This window comes from Candida jiufengensis (genome assembly GCF_024610255.1).
Source record: "Candida jiufengensis strain CBS 10846 chromosome Unknown scaffold11, whole genome shotgun sequence".
Taxonomy (NCBI): domain Eukaryota; kingdom Fungi; phylum Ascomycota; class Pichiomycetes; order Serinales; family Debaryomycetaceae; genus Lodderomyces; species Lodderomyces jiufengensis.
In genome coordinates this window covers 120,942-148,619 of record NW_026261569.1, presented here as the reverse complement: position 1 = coordinate 148,619, position 27,678 = coordinate 120,942, and the positions used below count along the sequence as shown (strand labels likewise).

The 27,678-nt window shown below is 25.9% G+C and overlaps 7 protein-coding genes across 7 annotated transcripts; 2 read left to right on the top strand and 5 right to left on the bottom strand. All coding sequences in view use genetic code 12, as the record gives it.

Annotated features, from left to right (window-relative positions):
- Positions 1–207: 207 nt before the first annotated feature.
- Positions 208–2,817, bottom strand: KGF54_005459 (uncharacterized protein; the record flags this gene model as incomplete). The annotated part of the gene is made up of 1 exon (XM_051766259.1): positions 208–2,817. One exon carries the CDS (start codon positions 2,815–2,817, stop codon positions 208–210), a length of 2,610 nt encoding a protein of 869 aa, XP_051617494.1.
- Positions 2,818–4,272: 1,455 nt separating this feature from the next.
- On the bottom strand, positions 4,273–5,139 carry FMP45 (Fmp45p; the record flags this gene model as incomplete). The annotated part of the gene is made up of 1 exon (XM_051766258.1): positions 4,273–5,139. The coding sequence occupies one exon, from the start codon at positions 5,137–5,139 to the stop codon at positions 4,273–4,275; it is 867 nt and encodes a 288-aa protein (XP_051617493.1).
- A 2,703-nt stretch (positions 5,140–7,842) lies between these two features.
- KGF54_005457 (uncharacterized protein) lies at positions 7,843–9,774 on the top strand (the record flags this gene model as incomplete). The annotated part of the gene is made up of 1 exon (XM_051766256.1): positions 7,843–9,774. The coding sequence occupies one exon, from the start codon at positions 7,843–7,845 to the stop codon at positions 9,772–9,774; it is 1,932 nt and encodes a 643-aa protein (XP_051617492.1).
- Positions 9,775–10,270: 496 nt separating this feature from the next.
- KGF54_005456 (uncharacterized protein) lies at positions 10,271–12,508 on the bottom strand (the record flags this gene model as incomplete). The annotated part of the gene is made up of 2 exons (XM_051766255.1): positions 10,271–10,839; positions 10,930–12,508. 2 exons carry the CDS (start codon positions 12,506–12,508, stop codon positions 10,271–10,273), a joined length of 2,148 nt encoding a protein of 715 aa, XP_051617491.1.
- Positions 12,509–18,457: 5,949 nt separating this feature from the next.
- Positions 18,458–19,354, top strand: CIP1 (Cip1p; the record flags this gene model as incomplete). Its single annotated transcript, XM_051766254.1, has 1 exon — positions 18,458–19,354. The coding sequence occupies one exon, from the start codon at positions 18,458–18,460 to the stop codon at positions 19,352–19,354; it is 897 nt and encodes a 298-aa protein (XP_051617490.1).
- A 293-nt stretch (positions 19,355–19,647) lies between these two features.
- On the bottom strand, positions 19,648–22,329 carry KGF54_005454 (uncharacterized protein; the record flags this gene model as incomplete). Its single annotated transcript, XM_051766253.1, has 1 exon — positions 19,648–22,329. One exon carries the CDS (start codon positions 22,327–22,329, stop codon positions 19,648–19,650), a length of 2,682 nt encoding a protein of 893 aa, XP_051617489.1.
- Positions 22,330–26,112: 3,783 nt separating this feature from the next.
- MCM1 (transcription factor) lies at positions 26,113–26,934 on the bottom strand (the record flags this gene model as incomplete). Its single annotated transcript, XM_051766252.1, has 1 exon — positions 26,113–26,934. One exon carries the CDS (start codon positions 26,932–26,934, stop codon positions 26,113–26,115), a length of 822 nt encoding a protein of 273 aa, XP_051617488.1.
- Positions 26,935–27,678: the final 744 nt, after the last annotated feature.

The window sequence follows — 27,678 nt, the reverse complement described above, 5'->3', positions numbered from 1 at the left end:
GCAATGTAAAAATAAACAAAAAAAGTATAACAAATTTAATACAAAAAATTAAAGCAACACAACAAAAGTAAAATTTAAACCAAGAACCAAAAAGTGGAGAATTAAACAAGCACCATCCAAAAAATATACCAATACCAATTGTGCAAAAAACATAAAAAACAAAACAAAAAACAATAAACCCCCCTGAAAATTTTCAATTAATGTACATTATTGTCTCCAATTATTAAGAAATTTCAAAATGTCCGGATCATCAATAGGATAACCACACCCACCAGCATTATCAAGTTGACAATCATCAATAGCATCAACAACATCAGCCAAAACTTTATCTTCAATAGCAGGTCCATTTGATCCACCACTTTTAATTTCATCAACATCAATATAATTTTTTTCATATTTATTTTCCTTTTTATATCCAACATGAGAATCCCTATAATGTCTTAAATAATGTCCCAAAATAGATGATCTTGAAGTACAATTAACTTCTAAAATTTGCCAACAACAAGTACATAAAACTCCATTTCTTTCCAAAATATGGGCATTAGTTTTACGTTTTTTCTTTTCTGGTTCATCATATTCTCCCTTTTTAAATTTATACAATCCATAAAATTTTGGGTCAGGAACTGATCTACCATTTGTTAAAATCCCATGTTTATAAGCTAAATGATTACCATATGATGAATTTTTTAAACCAAAAAATTCAATAGTTTCACAATAAGGACATAATCCTGCTCTTGTTGTACTATCTGATTTTCCTGTTGCATTATCAATTTTAGTCAAAATATATTGAGATTCATAAGATGATTTTTTGAAATTAATGTTATGTGCTACTTCATATTTTATATCATCTTTACCTAATTTACCAGATTCTATTTCTTGTTGTTGATAATTATGAAAAACTATATCAAAATCATCACGTAAATATAAGGTACGTTGAACTTTACAAGTTTGAACATCAAATAATGGTTTAATTAATTTTTCATTTAATTGTATACAATGAAGTTTATTTGGAATTTTTGATGATTGTAAAGATAAAGTTAATGATGCACTAAAATCTGGTTTACTTTCAATTTCAAAAGTTTTGAAATCAACTTTATTTCCAATTTTGAACATTATTGCTTTTGGAGAATCTATTTGTTCAACTTCATCATCACGTGTATAATCAAGTACCACATTGGTACCAATTTTTGATTTTTCTTTACGTTTTTTACTCATAGTTTTTGTTGTTGTGATATTCGCATCAATTGAGTTATTAACTTTGTCTGGTGAGGAAGTACCTGATGTTTCTTGGTTGTTGTTTAATTTTTCCAGTGGTGAAGTGGTACTTGAATTTGAATTTAAATTGGGTGGCAATGGAAATGATAAATGTGAATTTGTTGAACTAACTGAAGATGATCTTTTGGTAGATTCAATAGCTATACCTGATGATGATGATGATAATCTTCTTGACGTTGGTTTTACATCTGGTTCATCATCTATACTTTGATAGTAATTACCATATTTTTTAATAAACCATTGTTTTGATGGGTTTTGTTTTGGTTCAGTCTCAATTGATGCATCATTATCTTCATTATATAAACCATGGCCTAATTTATTATTACTTTGTCCAACTTCAGTGATTTGAAAAACTGATTCATCACTATTATTATGAGTTGATCTTGATATAGATCTTAAAGTATAATTACGATCATCATCTTGCAGATTCAAAGATAATCTTTGTTGTTGATGAGGATAAGTTGAAAGATTATTTAATTTAATATTATTAATATGATAAGATGTTTGTTTCCATTCATCAATTTCTTTACATGTTGTTTCAAATAATTCCAATACTTGATCATGAGTTAAATCAACTTTTGGAGATTGTAATCTTTCCAATTCATCACCAGTTATTATTGAATTTGAAATTGAAACTAAAGAATTATGTTTTGATAAAGTCGTTTGGTTGTTGGTTGATGATCTAATTGGAATTTTTCTTTGTTGTGCAAGGTAATTTTGTTGTTGTTCATTACATTCAACTAATGGAACTTGTGATGAATCCATAATAAATTTCATATATCCATTCATATAAGCTTCTGGTGATATAGTATTAGCTGAAGTTGCATCAAATGCTTCATCATTTTCATCTTCATCATCCCTTGGCTCATTACTTGATTCTTTAACTATTTCATCTTCAGTTTCGGCATCAGTCACATTGAATGCTACACCTTTTGAATTCAATCTATGTGCAATTAATTCCATTTCATTGCTTGATTTGGAATCAATACTTCTTTGCTTTTTATGAAACTTTTCATTTTCAACATCTTGGATAATTTGTATTAATTCATTAGAAACATTTTGTAAAGCTTGGTGATTCAATTGTGAAGCTTGTTGAATTTTAAATTTAATTTCATCATCTTGACTTGAACAATATCCAAGATTTAATTTATTATTAAATTTTGTTCTTGATTCACTACCTGATCGATTTGAGACTCGTCCATTTAATTGAAATCCAGTACTAGTTACATGATTACCTGATGATGATGAACCATTACCACTTCTACTTCCACTTCCAGAACTACTTCCATCATGAATATCACTATCTAAAATCTCAGATAATAAAATTGGAGAAAGATGACTATTATAGCTTTTACCAAATTTTTGTTGATGATTTTTGATTGAATTTGATAAGTGTTGAAGAATATATTTATCATCGTATTGAAAATCATTATTTTTGGTGGTTGTTATTATGTTGTTACTTGAATTTGAATTATTAATTAAGTCATTACCATTATTACTACTACTTCGTGAATGTGGAGTAGGTTCAACTGAATAAGACATTCTGTCAAACTAGATAAAACAAATGATACCCCTTTAGTACTGAAAAACTTTAGACTGTTATAGCTTGGAATGGTTGCAAATTAATAAAAATTTAATACTACTAATTTTAGACAATTAAGTTGTGAAGCATGAAAATGTAAGATTAAGTTCAATGATCAATTATTATTTTTCAGTTTCAGGTTCCTATAAGTTTTTCAAGATTTTTTGGATTTTTAATTTTATTCAATACCCTTTATTCCTTGTTTCAACTAATTTGAGTTTCTTAAAATTTAGGTTTTTTGAAACTTATTGATTATATTCCAAATTCTAAAAGATTAACCTAATTTAGAAAATGTGTAAATTATTTTATTAGTAGTTAATAATTTAGGAAATTAGAATAAGTGTTCTTTATAACTAAGATTTGTGATTTGTAGTTTTTCTTTTAGTAATTCAGTAGTATAATTATGTTTTAGTAGTATGAGTAAAACTAAACTTTTGTGATTCGAATTTTAGATTGGTATTAGTCTTTTTAAAAATAATAATTATTATAATTTTATGCATAACAAATTAAATTATTAATTTACGAGAGATTATAGATCAAAAACTTTAAATTAAGGTACACAAAATAATTTATTATATTAGAATAATTGTTTTAACAATTTTACACTAAATATACTAATAATTTATAGATAGTAATTTAATTCAGCCAGCACAGATATTTTTAAGATCTTGTTATGCTGACAAAGTCAGATTTAAAGCAGAGTCAGAAGTAGAAAAGATTTATATAGAATTAAATAGAAGATACAGTTTATAAGAGATTTGAAATGTGAAAACTGAATATTCATTTAAGTGAATAAATATTATATAACCATAATTTACGAAATATGTCAAATTCCAAAGTGCATTAACTTAATAAGTTTAAATTAAATCTACAATCTTTTAGTAACGCATTTCTTTTGTTTCTATTTTCAGTCTAAATCTTCATCTTGACCCTTAATGCGAATCATTAATTAATTATTTTTTAAATCGTAAATCACTAGTTTCAAACTTAGTAAAAGTAATCATACAAAACTTTAAATTATTATCAGAGGTTGTCACAAATCTGTTTCAATAATGCTTACTTAGGTTGACTCTAATACATTAAATAAACGATTACAAAGTAAATTATATATTAAAATTAAATAAAAATATAAAAAATTAAAACGTAATAAATATTAAACAATATATTATATATATGTAACGTGAATGAAAAAAAGGGACAGTAAAAGTATAAATTATAAGTATTGAAAAAAATCGTTAATTTGATTTGGTATTTGTATTTGACTTTTCTTTTAATTAATTTTGATTCGTATTTGGTTTTTCTTTTGTATTGCAGTTTTCTTAATTGTTGAGTTTGACAAAATGATATCTCAATTTCCAATCATCAATCTTGATTTTGAAATATTTCTTGACAATGGTTTTATTATTTCAATAACTTTAGATTTCTTCAGGTTTTGCTCTTTTAACTCTGAAAAATCTAAATTTTGAAGCATCAGAAATTGGTTCATTATCATTAATACCAGAAACTCCACCTGCACCAACAGCTCCTCTTGTATTATTATCATCAACATAATTACCTTGAGCATAATCACCAGTACTTTCTTTTGAATAAACATTATTTTCATGATCTTGATTATGATTATAAGCTCCATTTGATTTTTTCTTATTACCTGCTCTTGTACCACAACATGCACCAATAGCTGATAAAAATACAATTAATAAACAAGCAACTGATGCCCATAATATACCAAATGCTTTTGCACCTAATTTAGTTGAATGACCTGCTTTATTAAATTCATGTTTACCTTTAACATGAGCAGCAGTTATACATGCAGCACCAGTAATAGCAAATAAAAAGGCAATAAATGAAGTAATAATTGTTAATATTCCACCAATTGTTATACAGAAATTAATTGGAATTAAAACTAAAGCTAAAGTTGAAAAAACTAATGCAACAACAATAAAAGCCCAACCACATCTTGATAAGTAATAATAAGTTTTTCTATCATTAACAAAAGAATTTGGTAATCCTTGAGTTGAATCAAAATTATCAGCAGGAGAATAAGGATAAGCAGGATGGGATTTAGAACAATCTGAATTATGACCATTTTGTTCACCACAACTTCTATAAAATGTCCATCTTGTTGTATCTCTACCAGCTCCTTGAATTTGTGAAGTATCAGTTTCTGACCAATAAAATTTACCTAAAAATGATGAAGTTCCTGAGCCATTTATAACTGTTAAAATTAATAATAAAGTTGAACCTAAAAGGAAAAATAATGGAATAACTGTTAATCCTCTCATTATATTATTGTTATATATATAAGTAAGTTAGTTTTTTGAAATTAATTAGGAAATGGTATTAAATTTAAATTAATGATTGAATTGAATTATAAACTTTGACTCAATTGAAGTAGTAAAAATCAAACGAATAGTAGATTTAAATTGAAATTAAAAATGAATTAAAATTTGAATAAGCCAATTGAATAAAATAAGGCTGGGTAAAAAATTAAGTTTATTTTGTGTAGTTATAATGAATTTATACTCCAGATTTCAAAATTTGGAAAAAGAAATTGAAACTAGATGACAAAAAAAAAGTTCTTTAATCTCTGGTCCTAAATTTGATGAGAATTAATTCAATATATATATAAAATGAAATGATGGAATTGTAAGAAGAAAAAAGTTAGCTCTAAAATTGTAAAAAATTGATGATGTCAAAAAAATTAATATTGAAATTTTAAATTTATTTGTTTTGTTTGCTTTGCATTGCTATTAATACAAATAGTACAAAATTGTAAACAATTGGATTTCTACAATTTAATATTAGTATTTAAACTAAGGGATATTAAAGTAACTTAATGTATAATTAAAGTACACATTATGAGTGGTATAAATGATAGTTGTATATAATCAAAAGAGATTTCACTTGAGTTCAATTGATTTGTAGTAGCATTGGTGCTTTTTGATTTATTTGATTAAGGTTCAATAATTATGAAGAAGTCTCGTGCTAAATTTAGAAACAGATGATATGAAAATGGCTTATGTTTGGAGAAATAAGTGGATAAAATTCATACTTAATTTTCATTTTTCGCGGATATTCAGTAGAAGATGATAACTTCAAGGCAGAAAATATATCATTAAGAATAATTTTAGCCTTGCCTATTCAATCATCTTCTGAGCCTTTAAAAATTAAAAACCTTCAACTTTTTCGTTCTCTACGAGGTAAAATTAAAGAATACTAGAATAATGACTTGAAAAGAAAATTAAAGAAGGATCATCATAAAATTAATACTAATTTTTTCTCTGTTTATGTTTTTTCTTAATTTGCTCCAAAAAAAATTATTAAAATTTAACTAAAACAATGTAAAAATTTAGAATCGTAAATATCTTAAGCTTACGAATATGAATACTAATTAACAACTTACTATTCGAAAAAATATACACCCTACGTTCAAGTTTTTAAAATGTGGAGAGAATATTTTGAAATCTGACGATACATGTAATTCCAAAAATTGAGAGGACTAAATCTTTCCCCTAGAAAATAATAATAAGTTTGCTAAAAACAACTTCAATCGAAATTCGAATTTTAAATACTTTATAAATCCGGTTAAATAAATTATTCCTTTATGATTCAGCCCTTTGATTGTAACAACATTAAAAGCAATTTAATTTAGACTAAGTTAAACAAAATATAATATGTCATTTATTTTTATATTTGTGTCTTTTTTGCTACCAATTTGATTCTAGTAATTAATATTCCCAATTAGTTTATATTATAAATAAACAATTTAAGTAATTAATATTATTATTTAGCAATTAATACATTATACATACATTAATTTCTAGATTACTTAATTTAGTAACATATGAATAAATTGATCTTAAGGGCACAACTTAGCTTAAGATAGTATTACAATTTTTATAGTGAGGTGAAAATTGAAACACTTTTTCACATCTAATGTCATATAATCGAACTCTAGCATATAGTGATCTCGAAATAGCTTCCTCCATTTTCTGCCACTAATCCTGTCGGATAAGAATTTGTAAGAATTCATGAAAATTTCTTAAAGTGCTGCATTCTGTCTCAAATATTTATGTCAATCGCTAGCAGTTGTTGAGACTTTTTGGTGACCAATAGCTAGTGGGGCTAGGATGTTTAACACTTTAAACTGAGAAAACCCACTATTAAATTCAATACATTTCAAGTTGAAAGTTCATTGCTGTTATTCAAAACGTTTTTATGAAATTGTTTAAATTTGGTTGTAAAACTCGATAAAGATACAAAAAATAACAATGCCATCAAAGAGACCTATCACTTTAATTCCAAAAATGTTTATATTTAATATCCTCAACACAAATAATATTTGCTAGCACCATCTTTATTTCAATATTCTATAAACCACTTATGACTATGATAGTCTATACTTGATACTATACAATTCTCACAGGGGTATGGTCATACCTTAAAAAATTTAGATGCACTTGGTAGTTTCGTTTATATAAAAAAAGAACGGAGTTATCCTAATTAAATTGATCTCACTTTTAAATTTATATACTAACAATTATTTAAACCCTTAACTTTAATTTTAAATATTTAATTAAATTATTAATTTACAACCAAATTTTACAACAGATTATTATTTTTTTACAGAAATTTTTTTAAATACCTCAAATTTGAAGCTTAAGAATATTCTTTTAATTTATATGTTTACTTAATTAATTTAGATCAAGTAAAGATTAGAAATATAATAAAGCCGTTTTATTATATAATTACAATCAAAGAAGATTTCACAAAATCGTTTTATCTTAACTTCAGGAAAGGCTGAATATTTATTTTCAATTAACCCCATTTATTAATAAATGATTCAAACCAATCAGTAATTGAAATCAATAACCAACCGATTAACTTTACAAACCAGTATAGATTTTCGTTACATTTGAATCACATGCAGCAAGTTTGAGTTACTATAATCAAAATCACTTCGAACAAATTTAAATTCAACAAATATGCTACAACATATAGGCCATTTTCTTTCAAGGAAAGGAAGTAGTCATAAAGTTTCAACTTCAAATCAAAATAATCAAGATAATTCAAATATAACAAAACCACATAGAAGTCAAAGTCATAGTTCAATTGATGATCATTCAAAATTAGTTAATGCAAAATTATTAAGATCTTCTTCTTCTTCAAAAGTAATTGATCCAAAATCTGAAAATGGAGAAAAACTACATGGATCACCTAAAATTAAGGATTCAACTGTCAATCAAAAAGACCTAATTGACGAATCAACAAATAATTTTGAGAATTTAAACGTTAATAATGATAGCGAGTCATTTAAATTGAATCTAAATAATAATAATGTCAATAATATTGATAATCAGAACGCACCAAATATCCAACATTTCAATCAACCAAATACCGTTTCAGATAATAACGTACCTGATTTTGATCAAGAACGAACCGATATGAACAACATTACTCAAACCCCAGCTCATTCAACAAATAGTTTACCTACACTACAAGAAAATCAAGTACAAGATAATTTTAGTGATCAACGTCCACCAAATGCAGTAGATGAGGAAAATAATTTTCAAGTAACAAATTCAAATCAACAACAACAACAACTACAACAAGCAGAGCAAACTCATTCTGAAGAAGTACAAAATTCTGAGGAATTCACAATTACTGATCAAATTCCAAACGAAGATGAACAAAAAGAATCATTACAAGACGAATCAACAGATGATTCAGATGATACGTGCTCAATAGATATAAGTGCCCTACCAGAGATAGGAACAGAATACGTGACAACATCATCCAAGCCAATATATGAAGGAGCAAATGGAATAATTTACAAAGGATCAAATGTTGAACATTCGAAAACATTAGTATTAAAAAGAATTAAACATAACTTAACAGAAAGTCATCAACAATATGTTTCATCAGTCAAAAGAGAATATAAAAATATGAAAACTTCATCCCCCAATAAAAATATAATTGAAATTATAGATTTAGCTAAATATTCAGATTCCAAAGAATTTGTATTAGTACTTCCATATTTCCCACAAGGTGATTTATTAGATTTTTTATCCAAACTAAGAAGACATCAAATCTCATTAAATTCCAACCTCAAGGATTCAATTTTTAAACAAATTTTAAAAGGTGTTCATTTTTTACATTCCAAAAATATAGTTCATAGAGATTTAAAACCTGAAAATTTCTTAATTGATTTGAATGGAGTTGTTAAAATTAGTGATTTCGGATATAGTTTAAATTTAAATCATCAAACTAAATTATTTAAAATTTTTAAACATGATCCCCATTTTTTAACTGTTGGTACAAATAGTTTTAAATCTCCTGAAATATTTGATTTAGAAACAAGTCAAAATGATGGGAAATTTTCATTAAATCAATTTAAATTACAATCTAAAAATTTCAGCACCCTTAAAAAATTTGATATTTGGGCATTAGGTATTATATATTTTGTCATTTATTTAATGAAAAATCCATGGCCAACAGCAAACCCAAATGATCCAAAAAATATTAATTTTCAAAAATACCTCAAAATATACCCTAAATCCTCCAAAGAAAATGATGAATCAATATTCAATAAAAATCTCAAGAATCTAATTAATGACCTAAACAATAAAACAATCAAATTAAATAATTCATCAATAGAATTATTTAAAGATTTACATTATGATTCTCGTTCAATTTTATTACGTATATTAAATCCAAATATAGATTCAAGAATTGATATAGATGAAATTCTACAAAGTAAATGGATATCTGAAGTTTATGCTAATCCTAAAGAATTAATTGATTTAATTGTACATAAAGAGAGAAAAGTTTCAAATGGTTCTAGTGGTGGTGGAAATTCAAATAGTAATAGTTCAACTAATATTTGTAGCTGTGGCAGTACAAAAAACTTGAATTAAATGAGATGTAGTTTTGTTTAGTTTGAAATGTAATGATTTAATGGCTTTGGAAATTGTATCTCTTCTTACTTTTTTTCTTTGTCCGTATTCGAAAACTAGGATTATTATTTTTAATTTATACGTATGTTTCACAAATACCGAAAGAAACCAAAATTGTAAAGGTATGAAGATCGAAAGTACTAGAATGGATTTTTAGACCAAAAACCTGAATTGTTTCAGAAGATAATACTATAAGATTCTCAAAAGCATTATCAGAGAAACTACAACAGAAATAATTAAAAATTTTGAAATATTTATTAAGTTTTGTTATAATAAAAAGCAAAGTCAATATAAAAAATTATACAATAAAAACTATTCAGAATCCCATAAGTAAATAATAAATTGCATTTCCCTAGCTGGCCAGACTTGAAAAATATATATATACCACCACTTATTTTGATATTAATTTTTTAATTTTATTTCTGAAATTTTCTTGTATTTTCGATTATTTAGTCTTTTATTGTTCTGAATATACTTCAACATTGTCACCATAATAATTTTGAACTTGTTGTAATTGAGTATTTTTAATATTTCTTTTGTAAATTGGATCTAATCCTCTATTTTCACGATAAATTAATTCTGACATAAACTTTTCTATTGTTTGTGAATCTGCTTCTTCAGAAGCTTTCTTTTCTAAACTGAAATTTTGATTATTTGACTTTTTTAAACATCCTTTAATTGGAGGTTCCTTTTTCTTTTTATTTCTTTTAAATAATTTTTTAAAATTTGATTGTATTGATTTTTTACAACTACTTGAATATATTTTGTATAAGCAGTAATCTAACTCTTCTTGAGTTAATTGCTCTTGTTTTAGTGTTTCTGCAATTGATGAAATATCAATATTATTATTGGTGGTTTTTGCAATTTTTAATTTATTTAAAACGTATTTTTCAACATGTTTTGGGATATTTTCTGTTTCTTTACCCTTTGCTGTACCATATATAATGAAGTTTTTAAATTTTTCTGATTTACCTAATTTCTTTTGATCAGGTTTTTTTGGATTATGAATGAATTGAATAACTTTATCTGTTTTGTTAGGAGCATTGCTTAAATTTGATAGTGATGCTGATGATGATGAAGATGCTGATGATGATGAAGTAGTTGTAGCTTAATCACTAATTACATCAAAAACATGATTAAAATCAGTAAAGTATTGAAGTTGTAAATCTTTTTCAGTATTTGCAATAGTAGAATCACTAATTACATCAAAAACATGATTAAAATCAGTAAAGTATTGAAGTTGTAAATCTTTTTCAGTATTTGCAATAGTAGAATCACTAATTACATCAAAAACATGATTAAAATCAGTAAAGTATTGAAGTTGTAAATCTTTTTCAGTATTTGCAATAGTAGAATCACTAATTACATCAAAAACATGATTAAAATCAGTAAAGTATTGAAGTTGTAAATCTTTTTCAGTATTTGCAATAGTAGAATCACTAATTACATCAAAAACATGATTAAAATCAGTAAAGTATTGAAGTTGTAAATCTTTTTCAGTATTTGCAATAGTAGAATCACTAATTACATCAAAAACATGATTAAAATCAGTAAAGTATTGAAGTTGTAAATCTTTTTCAGTATTTGCAATAGTAGAATCACTAATTACATCAAAAACATGATTAAAATCAGTAAAGTATTGAAGTTGTAAATCTTTTTCAGTATTTGCAATAGTAGAATCACTAATTACATCAAAAACATGATTAAAATCAGTAAAGTATTGAAGTTGTAAATCTTTTTCAGTATTTGCAATAGTAGAATCACTAATTACATCAAAAACATGATTAAAATCAGTAAAGTATTGAAGTTGTAAATCTTTTTCAGTATTTGCAATAGTAGAATCACTAATTACATCAAAAACATGATTAAAATCAGTAAAGTATTGAAGTTGTAAATCTTTTTCAGTATTTGCAATAGTAGAATCACTAATTACATCAAAAACATGATTAAAATCAGTAAAGTATTGAAGTTGTAAATCTTTTTCAGTATTTGCAATAGTAGAATCACTAATTACATCAAAAACATGATTAAAATCAGTAAAGTATTGAAGTTGTAAATCTTTTTCAGTATTTGCAATAGTTGAATCACTAATTACGTCAAAAACATGATTAAAATCAGTAAAGTATTGAAGTTGTAAATCTTTTTCAGTATTTGCAATAGTTGAATCACTAATTACATCAAAAACATGATTAAAATCATTAAAGTATTGAAGTTGTAAATCTTTTTTGGTATTGGAGGTACTTGAAGTAGTGATTGGATTAAATACGTGAATAAAATCTGTAAAATATTGATAATATAAATCTTTTTTGGTATCGGAGGTACTTGAAGTAGTGATTGGATTAAAAACTTGTATAAAATCTGTAAAATATTTAAATTGTAAATCATATGATAAGTCAATATTATCTTTACATTGATCTTCTAATTCAGTTTGGTTTTCTAATTCTGAATGTTTTTTTAAATCTTTAAAAAATTGAGTTTTAGAAATTTGTAAATTTTCTAATTGTTTGAAGATATCTTTACTAAACTTTTTAGGAGTGAAAATTCCAACTCTTGTAAAATTGTGTTGTTTAGGAGCTTTAACTTCAGTTGATGAATCTTTTGATTGGGTTTTTGGAACTGATGGTGAGTTTGGTGATGGATAATCAAATGAAGTATCTTTTTCAATATTTTCTTGAAATTGAATATTTGAGGACATTTCGAAAAAAAATTAAGTTGATTGAGTTAAAGGTTGAGTAAATGAGTTAAATGTATTGATTATAAATTTGTAATTAATTAAAATAATTGATTGATGGAAGTTTTGGTAATTTAAATTCGTTTGGATTGGAATTTAAATTGTAGTTGAAATGAAATAGTAATAGAAAAGTGGGAATTTTGATATGTTTTGCAACCATAAATAAATGAATAAATAAAATATAATTAATGGTAGTGTGAGGCACAAAAATTGTTTGTATGTGATTTTCATATTGTTAACAAATTTGATCTATGCTAACTTCATAACTTGACTTATAACTTATAGAATCTGAATTGAGCTTAAAGTTTGTTGAGCAGCGAAGTAAATAAAGAAATGAATAAATAGATAAATTAATGAATGAATAAATAAACTAGCAAGTATATAAGTAAAACATTCTGACTTCATCCTAGGAAATACTGTTAATAAATTTAATAAAACACTAGTAAAAAAACCTTTATTAACATATAAGTATGTGATCAATGATATTGAAGCTATTTATATTTACTGTATGAATTGAGTTGAAAGTGGGTAATTAGTGATATTGTTGAAATTTTTATAAAACCTTTTCTATAATTGATGAATTAGACAAGTACTTGAAACATGTACTTTCCAAATGGAACTTTGCTAGTCCTACAAGACCAACATGTTGTTGGTGAAGGGTGATTGAATCCACTTACAACACTACATAACACTATATCAACTAAATCATCAGCTTTAGTATGTGAACAATAATGATTTTCGAGTAATGTTGTAAATGCATAAGCAATTTGTTTAATTTCAATAAAACATATCTAGGTGATCCTTATTTTTAGTTTGTTGCTAGTGTACCACTTGGAGTTGTTGTATTAGATTACAATCCAATATATCCATTAATTGATCATTTTGTCATGCTAATTGTAAATAGTCTTGACGCACTTTGTAATGGTGGATTTTGAATTTGCTGGAAAACTGAATTACCGAGACTATAATTATCTTTGATGCAAAGTTAGCGGTTGAGATTGTTTGGATTGTGAATAAGTAAGTGAAATTCTCCAAATCGATCTAGTAATACAATTTAATGATTTTTTTTTCAAAACATTGATCAACTCAAACTTTATCTTTCATATTTTGAAATTTTCAAGACTAAAATATAACCAGGTTGTCTTATTCTTACTGTTACATCATCAGTATATAGTGGTTGTAAATTTAGTACGTTATTTGTACCTAGTAAATCTTATGGAAATTGTAATAATCGTTGATCTATTCTTGTTTGATATCATACAAATTTAATTGCTTCTATTTGTTCTAGATTTGTTAAATCATCTTCTTCTAATGATACATTAGTGTTTTTAAAGATTTAATGAATTTGAAAAATTAGGATTTGATATTTGTTTTGATACTCCTTGATGTTGAAACTAATTGTTGTAGTAGATATTGTAGACTTTTGTGATTGAATGGTGGTCGCTAGTCCTGTGAGTCTAAATTAGTCATTCCTTAATGCATGTTTTGGTTTTTCATTAATTTCTCTGTCGACATTCGAAGTAGAGTGTTTGTAATAATTACTGATCATATAATAATATTTGATCCCACTTATTTCAGTGTAATTTCTCTCTTAGTGAAAATAAAATTAAATTTCAACACATAAAAAAATTGTGAATTTTCAAATCTTCTTTTTTAATTTTGATCAACTATTCGTTACTCTTTACTGTTTTTAGAAGTTCTTGGAAATTCCATTATAAGCAATTGTTCATTTTTCAAGATTGTTCTGATTTATTCTAGAGTGCAAGATTAAAGTACAATCTAGTTACTTTGAAGGATTGGGTTTACAACAAAATTGAACAATAGAACTATGATTTGAAGTTATTATGAAAATGTCGTCCACATAGATTCCTACGATAATGATATATTCTGAATGTTAATCTTTCATTTTCCAATATTGTTCTGATCTATTCTAGAGTGCAAGATTAAACTACAATCTAGTTACTTTGAAGGGTTGGGTTTACAACAAAATTGAACAATAGAACTATGATTTTGTTACCTGATAAAGACATCATCGACGTATATGGCTATTATGATTACCTCATTTGTCCTTTAATAATATTTCAAGCATTGAATTTTGCTCTAATTAGGATGATTCAACGAAGTTATCTTATAGCAATTTGAAATGTTTGTTTTATTCAACTTTCGTGTGTTCGATTAATTTGAATTGTTTAGTGAAAGCGTCAAGGGTTCGAGCAATGGACTGCAATTGGGGATAAATTCACTTATATATTTTGTAAAGCCAACTAGGGATCGAACATCTTTAACACTTTTATATAGTCATTTAATGTATACAAATTGTATGGTGTATAATAAAAAAATTTGAAAATTTGTAAGTCTTTATTGTCGAACCTCTCTACATCTTTGCCAACTAAGTTTAAGGTTCTACTGCTCTCTCAGAATCTAGTTGGTTTAAAGAAACTAACATTTGAGTTTTGAAGTCCTTAAATTTTTAGAATGGAGTTAAATTAGAATTTTAATAGAAATAAAGAGCTGGTGAAACTGTAAAAATTAGCTGAGCTCATAAACGCGCTTCAAAAGATCTAAGATTAAATGAAATAAATGAGCTAACGGTCTTTTGATTCTCAAAGCTAATTTTGATGTACCAGAAGCAGAGATTGGGAGGTTTGAATTCTGTTTCAGCATATTATTTTGGTTCTGTGATAAGTTCAAATGCACATAATTCTCAGAGCTCAAGTGACGGTATTGATGGTGTTTTCTAATAAACATACAGTTTTAATTGGGGAGAAATTACGTTTCATTGCATTTCAATTGTGTGGTGTGTCAAAAGTTTTGTGGTTGTGGAATTTTGTTTTTAACTACTTAAAGTCACTTGTTGTTTAATGTTGTTGGTAAAGGGTGATTTGAATCCACTAACAACACTACATAACACTAAATCAATTAAATCATCAGCACCAGTATGTGAACAATAATGATTTTCGAGTAATGTTGTAATTGCATAAGCAATTTGTTTAATTTCAATAAAACATATCTAGGTGATCCTTATTTTTAGTTTGTTGCTAGTGTACCACTTGGAGTTGTTGTATTAGATTACAATCCAATATATCCATTAATTGATCATTTTGTCATGCTAATTGTGAATAGTCTTGACGCACTATGTAATGGTGGATTTTGTATTTGCTGGAAAACTGAATTGCCGAGATTAAAGTTATCGTTGATGCAAAGTTGGCGGTTGAAATTGTCTGGATTGTGAAAAAGTAAGTGAAATGCTCCGATTTGGTGATCTAGTAATACAATTTAATGATTATTTTTTTCAAAACATTGATCAATTCAAACTTTATCTCATATTTTGAAGTTTTCAAGACTAAAATATAACCAGGTTGTTCTTTTCTTAGTGCTACATCATCGGTAGATAATAGTTGTAACGCATATGTTGATTGTACATGGTAAATATTTTGGAGACTGTAATAATTGTTCATCTATTCTTGTTTGATATTCACTGAATTTGCTTCTCATATTTGTCCTTTACTTTCAATTTTGTTGGATCGTCTTCTTCTAATGATACATTAGTGTTTTTATCACTTGATTTTAAAGATTCAAATGAATTTGAAGAATTAGGAGTTATTATTTGTTTTGATTCTCCTTGATGTTGAAATTAATTGTTGTAGTAGTAATTGTAAACTTTTTCAAGTCCAGTGGGTCTAGTTAAGTCACTCCTAAACGGATGTCTTGGTTTTTCATTAATTTCTCTGTTAAAATTTGAAGTAGAGTGTTTGTATTAATTACTGATCATATAATAATATTTGATCCCACTTATTACAGTGTAATTTCTCTCTTAGTAAAAAATAAATTACAGCTCAATACATAAAAAAATTATGAATTTTCAAATCTTCTTCTTAAACTTTCTCCTTCAAGATTTGGTATTTTATATCAATATGTTTAGTTCTGTTATGTTTACTTGGATGATTAGCAAGCAATATATATACAATCTTTTCCACTTGAATAATTAAATTCATCCATACGGAATCAAAAAATGTTTGTTTTAAGTCGTTCATTTTTCAATATTGTTCTGATCTATTCTAGAGTGCAAGATTAATCTAAAATCTAGTTACTTTGAAGGATTGGGTTCATTACAAGATTGAACAGTAGAACTATGATTTTGCTAGATTATGATAAAATCATCGACATAAATTCCAATTATGAATTGTTTTGAATTTTAATCGTTCATTTTTCAATATTGTTCTGATCTATTCTAGAGTGCAAGATTAAACTACAATCTAGTTACTTTGAAGGATTGGGTTTATAACAAAATTGAACAATAGAACTATAATCTTGTTACCTGATAAAGACATCATCGACGTATATTGCTATTATGATTACCTCATTTGTCCTTTAATAATATTTCAAGCGTTGAATTTTGCTTCAATTAGGATGATTCAACGAAGTTATCTTATAGCAATTTGAAATGTTTGTTTTATTCAACTTTTAAATGTTCACTTAAATTGAATTGTTCTGTGAACGTGATGTGAAAGATGCAAGCATTGGAGACTGCAGCTGGGACTGAAATCTCGGATGTATGTTGTGAAACAGATCAGGGATCGAACATCTTTAACACTTTTATATAGTCATTTAATGTATAAAAATTGTATGATGTATAATAAAAAAATTTGAAAATTTGTAAGTCTTTGTTGTCAAACCCCTCTATATCTTTGCCAACTAAGTTTAAGGTTCTACTATTCTCTCAGAATCTAGTTGGTTTAACGAAACTAAGATTTGAGTTTTGAAGTCTTTGAATTTTTAGAGTAGATATTTAAATTTGAAATTTAATTGAAGAGCTGGTGAATCTGTAAAAATTAGCTGAGCTTATAAGTGCACTTTAAAAGCTCTAAGATTAAATAAATTGAATGAACTAATGGTCTTTTGATTCTTAGAGCTAAATTTGATGTACCAGAAGCAGAGATTGGGAGGTTTGGAAACTGTCTCAGAATACTATTTTGGTTTTGTGATAAGTTCAAATGCACATAATTCTCAGAGCTCAAGTGACGGTATTGATGATGTTTTCTAATAAACATACAGTTTTAATTGGGGAAAAATTACGTTTCATTACATTTCAATTGTGTGGTGGGTCAAAAGTTTTGTGGTTGTGGTTTTTTATTCTTAATTATTTAAAGTCTTTTTATTGTTTAAAGTAGTGGTGGCATATATAAATTTTTAGGAAATAATTAATGAATCCTTAAAGTCAAATTTTAATTTATTTAATCTTGTGACAAGAATTAAAGTCAAACAAAAATAAATCTAATTGACGTATACAACAAAGGGTTCATAAGACAAAATTGATGAGAAATTTTAATCTGGTCGATATCACTAATCGTGGTATTTAATTTAATTTGAATAATTTTGTATAGTTCGGCCATTTTATATGATTATTATCATTATTAATCTCTGAAATTTAGTAAGAAGAGTTTGATATTTTTCATCAATAAAAATATGTCAAAATTCAAAACGTCTCCACATTTCGGAAATTTTGTAGATTTGTAATCGTATGATAACACCATTAAGAATAAAAACTTTGACATTATATTAATCATTAATACTCTGATATTAAAAAGTATTAGATAATAGATAAATTTGATTACAAACTGAATAATTACACAAATTTAGTCTTCACGTAATCCATTACTAAATTCGATTACGTAAGATTAAATGTATTGCTTATGTAATTCTGATATGATTACTAAACCAAAATACTGCATAATGCCACAGATTATATTTCATGCTTATTTATTTATCCCATAAGGTTGAAATATATAAATATACCATTTAATTTCTTTCAAATTTACTTTTAAATATTTTATCTTCTTAATCAATATCATTAACTATCAATTATCAATCAACCAACTATCAAATAGATTTACTCAATTAACTCAATTAAATATGTCAAAAGTATCAATTGCAATTTTCGGACTTCATGGTTTCTTAGGTGAACCAACATTAGAAGCTATTAAATCAGGTAAATTTGATTCCAAAATAGCTTATCCAATAAAAGCCATTACAAGAAAAAGTGATTTAAAATCAACAGATAAAATTGAATATGTAACAGTATCAGAAGTTTCTGCCAATGATTCAAATTTAATTTCAGCATTAAAGGGAATTGATGTAATTATTGAATTAACAGGACCAGATCCAAAAGTATTTTCAGAATTAGAAAAAATTACAGCAGAAATTAAACCGAAATTATTTATTCCATCACAATTTGGAACAGATATTGATCAAGTAGATACTTATGCTCCAGGTTTTTTAGCTTTAAAATCACAACATTCAGCAGCATTACGTAAAACAGGTACTAAAGTAGTTGATATTATAACTTCATTATTTATAGTTCCTGGTAAATTCTTATATGAATGGGTTGGAGCTGCTGGTATTACTGAAGAAGGTATAAATGTAATTGGTGACATTAATCAAAAATTTAACGTTTCAACATTACCAGATATTGGATATACAGTATTAGCAGTTGCTACTTACAATCCAATTTCAAAATTACCTGATATTATAAGAATTGGATCAGATACTATAACTTTCCAAGATGTAATTGATCAATACTCCAAGGCTCATAATAAAAATTTAAAAATTTTATCAACTAAATCAGCTGAAGAAGGTAAAAAAGAATTTCAAGAAAAATTATCTTCTGGTTTTAATTTAAATGATTTTTTATTTTATTTACAAGCTATTGCTGCTCAAGGTTTAGATAAGGGGTTATATTTTAGTAAATTAGATAATGAATTGGTTAATCCTGGTGAAAGTATTTGGAAATGGGGTAAATATCAAAAATGAAAATTTCACGGTATTAGTTCTTTATAATTAGTGTTTAGTGTCTATATGAATATATTCAATTATAAGATTTTAAAGTATAAAATTGTAGTAAATAGTTAAATTTGTGATCTTTTAAATTGTATTCATTTAAATTAAACTATATTATATATAAATCTACATAAAATAAAAACGAACTTTTTGTAATGTAATGTAAAAATAGTGAATGAATAAGTATAAACTATAAGTTATAAATGTATAATAATGTAACAATTAAATTTAATAATGCTAAAATGTATAAAAAATTATTTTTTCTCTTAGGAATCTATAATATCAACTAAACTTTTTAAAACTAATTTTTCATTTGATTGATTATTTGAATATGATAAGGAATTAAGTGATGTTGATGAGTTTAATTGTTTTGGAGATTGAGATTTACTTGTTGATGATTGATCTATAATTAATGGACTTGTAGAGGATTGTTGATCTAATGAATATGATGATGGTGATTCTCTTGTTTCTTGTTCTTTATGTTGTTGTCTTGCTTGTTCGTGAACTTTTTGAATTTGTTGTTGTTTTGCTTGTTGATTTTGTTGATTTAATAATGCATATTGTTGTTGTTGTTGTTGTTGAGCTTGTTGTTGAGCTTGTTGATGTTGCATTTGTTGATTGTTTTGTTTTAAAACTTGATTTGAGTAAATTTCTGAAGAACCAAGTATATTTTGTGGTTGTTGTTGGTGTTGTTGATATTTGTTTTGATTATACTCAGTAAACTGAGAATTATCATTGACTTGATTTTGTAAATTATTATTAAAATTTAATAGACCTTGTTGTTGTTGAAAAGTTTGTTGCTGTGGTTGTTGTTGTTGTGACACTGGATATTGTGAAAGTTTTAATTGACTAGATTGTTCTTGTGGCCAAGTTTGATGATGTTGTAAATTAGATGCTGATTGATTAGTAAAATTTGGTTGAGGTTGTAAACTTGATCTTCTACTTAACCCTCCACCACCGTTGAATTGTGAAGGTGGTTGATTTAAACCCAAGCCTGGTGGTTGTTGTCCTTGTGGCTGTTGTTGTTGTTGTTGTTGTAAAGTAGGACTTAAATTTTGTTTTTTCAAAATTTCAAAAGGTAATCCAATAACAGCACACATCCAAATTCTTGTCTTATAAATTCTAAATAATTCTCGAACTAAATCTCTAAAATCAATTCTTTTTGAAGTTGAATAATAAAAAATTAATTTTTTTCTATCAAATTGATATTCACTATCTATTAATTTCATTTGTAAAAGATCTTGTGTAGTAGGTGAAATTGGAGCACCAGTTAATAAACAACCACTTGTTGCATTTGCTATTTTGGCCAAACATAATCTACAAGCTTTTTCTTCATCTTGCTTCTTATTTAAAATTTGGAAAATTTCATTTGGTTGTGCTATTGATAAAACTGATTTGGGAAATTGTAAAGTTGGTGGTGATATCGATGAATTTTGTTGATGATGTGAAGATAATGGTGATGGTAAAAAAGTATTCATTGGATCATTGCTTAGATTTTGAGACAATGATTTAACTGATAAGTCATCTAAGATATTATTTTCAACGTGTTCATTTAATGCAGCTTGTTGTTCTTGAAATTGTAATAACTTTAACAATCTCGCTTCATCAATTGATACATTCAATTTAAAAACTTTACCTAAATCTCTACCACGATCAGCTTCAACAATAACTAAATCTCCTAATTTTATTTCTGAATTATTTAACAATGTTGCTGTTGTGGTTGTTGGTGAGGTTGGTGATGACGATGTTGTTGTAAATGTTGTATTTGCACTCCCACTAGAAGGTAAATAAAATACATCAATTCTACCAGCTTTAAAACCAACTAATACTAATTGATAATTTCTTAAAGATGATTCAATTGGAAATTTTGGTAATTGATAAGCATCACTTAAATATTTTTCTTCATGGAAAAATCTATCATTTAATAATTGCATTGTAACTTTAACTCTTTCATGAGGATCAGATTCAAAATATTCATCAACCATCTTCATTACATTTGTATCATTTAAATTTGGTAATGGTTGTTGAATTTGTTGAAATTGTTGTTGTGGTTGTTGAATTGTTGATGTAATAGAACTGAATTCATTATTTGATGCTGATCCTCCTAATAAATTTTCAGTATATGAATGTCTTCTTACTGGATCATATAAATTTGGTGGTGAAAATGATGAGGATCCTGCAATATAATCATTAGTGGTGGTGGTTGTTCCATTACTATTAATTTCATCTAAAGAGGGTGGACTAAATCCACTTATTGACAAAGATCTATTATTTGCATTTGTATTTGATGAAGTATAATTTTCATTCAATAAATTTACATTATTACCATTATTGTTACTAATATTATTATTATTCGCATTAAATAAATTATTATTTGATTGTTGTTTTTGTTGCAAAAATTTTGAATTATTATAAATTTGTTGTTGAGAATTATTAAATTGATTGACGGTATTTAAAGGTGGCGACCAAATATTTGCCGATATGTTTGTATCTGATGTTGTAGTTGTTGGATGTTGTGACCATATATTACTTGAATCCAATGATAACCCGCGTTGTGGAGTTTGATGATACTGACTTGTAGTATTAGATTGTAATTGATTTGAATTAAATGACATATTAGAAGGAGCATTCCACATTTGACTTGTATTTGATGAAGTTGGTAAATTCTTGATCAAGTTTGGACTTATACCACCAATAGATTGATTTAAATTTAAATTCTGGAAACTTGATGAAGATAATTGATCTAAATTTGAATATTGAAAATTATTAGATGGTAAATAAGTTGATTTTAATTGTAAATTTTCATCTTCAATTATACTATTAAATCTTTGTGTTTGTCTTTGATTTTGATTATATATATTATTATCTTCTTCTGGTTTATTCTTCTCTTGATTTAAATTATTTGAATTTGGATTTGGCGTAGCCATTATATAATCAAAAGCCATCATTTGTATTCAATATATGTTAAAAAGAATTCAATTCCTCTAATTTTTTGATAGAATTCAGAATATGCAAAGTTTCTATTAATGATGCAATTGAATTAACCCCTCCGTATTTGACTACTATTCAATTGTTGAACAAAAATTATAATTATATCTGTAAATTATAGCAGATCTAATTGAAATTTGATCTTTTAATTTTAATAATTTGTATTTGGTAAATAAATAAATAAATAATACAAATCTCTTAATATCTATCTTTCTTTGTGTAATAATTATGAAGTCCAGAAAAAAATAATAAATTTTGAATGAAAAATTTAACTGAAATCTTTAATCTTTTAATTTTCTTGAATAATAAATTTTAAATAATTTTATTAGTTTAGAATCTTGAATTATTATAATTCTTCTAAACCCCAGTTTTTATGTAGATTTAAAATTTAAACTTTTATATCTATTAAGTGTAGTTTGGAATTGATTTGTAAATTTATTGTTTGTTTTTTATTTAAAATGATTATGAAACCAATTTAAAAAAAGTGGTGTGGTTTATTTTTAAAAAAGATCACTCTTTGAAAAAAAAAAAAAAATTTAGATAGATATTTTTTTCACTTAAGATCTTATGGTAAATATGAATATTTTAATACTCCAATTGTAATAAGACTGATATAAATTGATCTCAATTGTGTTCAATGTATTTTTTGATCCTTTTAATAAAGTTTATTGTCTTGTTAATTTGTGAAAAAATACAACAATTATTGAAAATATAACAATTTATTTACTTTTAATGATTTAGGAAATTCCAAAAACCTAAAATTTTATATTGTATATTCTAGTTATTTGAGTTGAATTAAAGTATCAAACTATCAACTATTGATCTTTCCTTGGATGTTAAAGTGGAGATTTTGTAAAAAGACCCTTTCAATTTAAATTTATTGTATTGAAAGTTGTAGAGTCTTGTACTGTTTAATTTTGAACTTTCTAATTGTAAAAATACTTTTGTGCCAATCTTATATTTGTTGATACAGTTATTGAATCTTCTATGATTCATAAAAATAAGTATATGTAACTAATAATAAAAATATGTGTGTATGAATCTATATTGTATAATCTCTCTATAATAAAATTTATATTTGGTTTTGAAGGTTATGTTACAAATGAATAAATGTTGATAATTTAAACTTGAATTAAATTTGTAAATTGAAAAGCCCGTGTTTTAACGAATTATTATATTTGATGGTGAAAGTTTAATTTAATATATCTCTTGACTTATATTTAAACTTTAATTACGTTTTTTCAACTAAATCTGTTGTAGTTTAGGTCTTACTCAATGAACTATGAAGAGTACTTGTCGGTTGCGTTAAATTGACGTATAATTTAATAATTCAAAATTAATTAGTCCCCTGATGTAAATCACTTACAAAAATTGATTTCTTTGGGTTGGATAATAATTTGATCAAAATTACTTGAACGAAAAAAAAGATGTATGAAGTTGAAAGTACTTTTGAAACTTGATCAAAGATTAAATAATTATACAAACAACGATAATTTCCTAATTGATCTGCAGAATAAGTTAAATTAAAAACGGTTTTGATAAAATTAAAATTTTTAGTAAATGTATATTGTGTTATGTATAATTTGTTAAAATGATTTAAACTTTTATAAATAAATTCTGAAACACTAACTAATTGATTTGATTGATTGAACAAAGGGTAATATGTTTAAAAATAATTTTTGGATAAAGAACTGATCTTTATTTATATATATTTTGAAAAAATGTTCATTTTAATATTTTGATTTTTTTTATTTTTTATTTTAATAATAATTAATCTAGTTAAAATTTTCTATAGGTTCTAACTAATGAATAAAATTATTGAAAGGATGTAAGTTTATGCTGGGTTTCAAAATTATTTTAGAATTATCTCAATTTTATTATTTAATATTATTTATTGTTATTAATATTATTAATCAAGTATTTAACGTTTTTAAAATAATTTTTGATCAAAAATTATTTATTGTGCAATTATAATAAATATGAAGGGACGATAATATTATTATTTCATAGTTTCCTCTATGTATTGGACCTGATTTTCATGAACACAAATATTACGGTGGATGGACTAGACAAAATAGTAGAAGGATAATTATTTTTATTGCTCAATCGTAATCTCTAAACTTACATAATTTGACATTTACGGCAATATTAAATCAATTTCTTCAATTTGAGCTATAACTTATTAAAAATTACGGCATTATATAGTCTTGCTCCTTTTAAACAAATTCTTCTTCACGCCTCTGTGTCAAAATTAGAAACTAATACATGAGATATTATTTTTATAAATTTTAGTTACAGTTGAAAAAGCAATATCAACTAATTATTTTTAGATGATCTAAAGGTACGATTATCTCTAAATCATAGGGGTTAAGAAAAAATGGATGTTCTAAAAGAATTAAGGAACCATCTATATAGTTCTGAGTTATAAGTTCCCACTAATTGGCTGATATAACATGATTGAGACCTAAGTGTAAAATTATTCATCAGATTGAGATTTCAGTCCTAACGATCATTTGTCTTCATTATAAAATATCTCATCAAAAAAGAAAAAACTTTTTATCAAATTAAAGCAAACAAAGCATAAAAATGTATAAACTAAAACATTTGATTTGAGGTCAAACTAAAATTTAAAAACCACATGATTCAACGTCAATATTGTTGAAAATGATAATGATATTTTTTATATATATTTAAATTGAGTTATTATAATAATTGTTGATGTGAGATATTATTTCGAAGTCTTAAAAAAGAAATTCAAGCTGTCATATTTGCATAGAAAATATGAATTTACATGTTTCAATTAAGAATGAGCTTCCGAAGATTTGTATCTCGATTGCAAAGACCAAAACCAGTCCAAAGCAATCAAATTTCATCAATACCTGAAAAATATTATTCATTCTCCAAATTCTGTTCTCCACAATTTTGAAAACAATAAAAGTAACCTAATGCTTTCCTTTATTGAGATTTGAAATTTTGATAAAAAAATAAACGAGGGGAAAAAGAACAACTTTATTGAAAAAGCCTGAAAAGTAACCATATGTTGTTTTTTATAATTCAGATTTATTCAATTTTTTTGGGGTTAATCAAAAATTACTGTAAAATTGCTGTAAATCTGAAACTAAATTGTTGCAAAAGATATCAACAATAAATCTTTTTAAAATCTAGCCCAATTTTGCAACTAAATTTCTCCAATATTCTCAATTATTAGTTTGCTACCTCAAGTGAGAGATTATATAGCAACTGAATTTCAATATGATAGACTCAAAGTTTCATAGGATGCTAAAGTCCAGATTCTGTAAGTATGAACTGTCTTTACTTAATTTCTTTGTGTGTACTTCTGCTAAATGTTTTTTAGTGCTAAGAAATTGCACCAAATTCAAAAATCTTAAAGTGGTAATTTAACCTACTCAAATTGGCAAAACTCAAGTAAGCCTCTCATGTATCTGAATAAGGTAAATCGGTTGCAAAAAAAATATGATTACAACGAAAACTTAAAAGTATTAGAGATTTAATTTTTTGCTTTATAATATAAATGAAAATATTAACTAAATTTAAAGACTAGATAAAGCTATTTAAATAACCTATAAACTAAAAACGATGATTTAAAAATGTTGTAACACATTTTTATTGGAATTGAAAACACAAACAAACAAAGGTAAAAATCAAACACTTAATGGAAAAAAATGGTTAAAATTTATTCAACTCTTTTTTCTATTTTCCACAAATAACCACATTCTTAAAATCTATTGATATTGTTGTTGATTAGGTATATTATTATTTTGCATATTTGAAAAATAAGCATAATCACCATATGGAACTTGTTGTTGATTACCTTGACCTTGACCTGGTTGTTGTTGTTGTTGATTACCATAATGAGGAGGTAATCCATGAGGTTGACCAGGTAATGGTTGCATTTGAGGATGTTGTTGAGATTGACCACCTTGTTGAACTTGTTGATGTTGTTGTTGAGCATGTTGCGCTGCTGCTGCTGCTGCTGCGTTTTGTTGATGTTGTAAATGAGCTTGTTGTTGTTGTTGTTGTTGTTGATGTAAATGTTGTTGAGGTTGTTGTTGTTGTTGAGGTTGTGATTGAGGTTGTTGTTGGACTGGTACTGGACTTTGTTCTGGTGATTCGGCATTTTCTCCATCACTTTGATCACCTTGTTCATTATCTAAACCTTCTTCTGGAGCATTTAAACAAGCTTGAATTAAATTTTTACCTTCAGGTTTTGTAACTAATGGTTGTAATTTTGGTGTTGTAAAAGTATAAACTAACCCAGTTTCTGAAACAACTAACAATAAGACTTGAGTACCAGTTAAAACACTTAATTCATAAGCTTTTTTCATTATACCTGCTTTTCTTTTACTAAAAGTTATATGTCTTCTACTTTTATCTTGAATAAATTTAATTTCAATTTTTCTTCTTTCTTTTTGAGTTTTACCAGTTGATGGTCCATCTTCATCATCATCGTCATCTGGTGGGTTGGATAATGTTGCTGAATTTATTTGATTCGGTCCATTTGATCCTTGATCATATTCATTTCCATCTTCTAATTTGGCTGACATCTAAAAATGTGTTAGTAAATTTGTTCGAATTATGACCCCAACCTTAATGAGTTGAATACTAATGACAATATATATGGTGAATTTGATTACACGAATGCTTTCCAAATTATCCTGTTGAACTTATGTAATCTGAGACCAATGTTTCAAAATCAAAACAAATCAAACACTAAACAGAAAGAAAAAAAAATTCTCCTATAATCTATCACATTAAAAAAAATTTCCTTATTATTGATACTTTCGTTATTAAAATCTATCAACTCATTAAATCTATTTGTTCATCAAAAATATCTCTATGAATCTTTTATAAAACAACATACTATTATCAAATACACAAATACTGTTTTTTACTTTTAAAATTTAATAAGGTAAACAATCAAAAATAAAAAAAGGGTTTCCTAATTGGTAAAATTTGTTTTTTATATCAAAATTTTGCCCAATTTGGATTTTTTTTTTTTTAAACTTGAGTGGGTAGTGTATAATTGAAGAATTTAAATAATAACTACTTGACTATGGATAATCTATAAATTTTCAGTTTCTTACTCAAAGTTTGAACTTAATGACTGGAGATTGTTTGTAATCAAAAACTGAATGTAATTTGTATGAGGTGTTTTGACATAACTCAGAAGATCAAGCAAATACGGCCTATTTTAGTGTTGAATTACAAGTGTCTCAAAATCGCTGACAAAGTATCTTGAATGATTTTTTCTTGTTGCCCCACTGTCTTTTAGTGTGTTTTTAAATGTT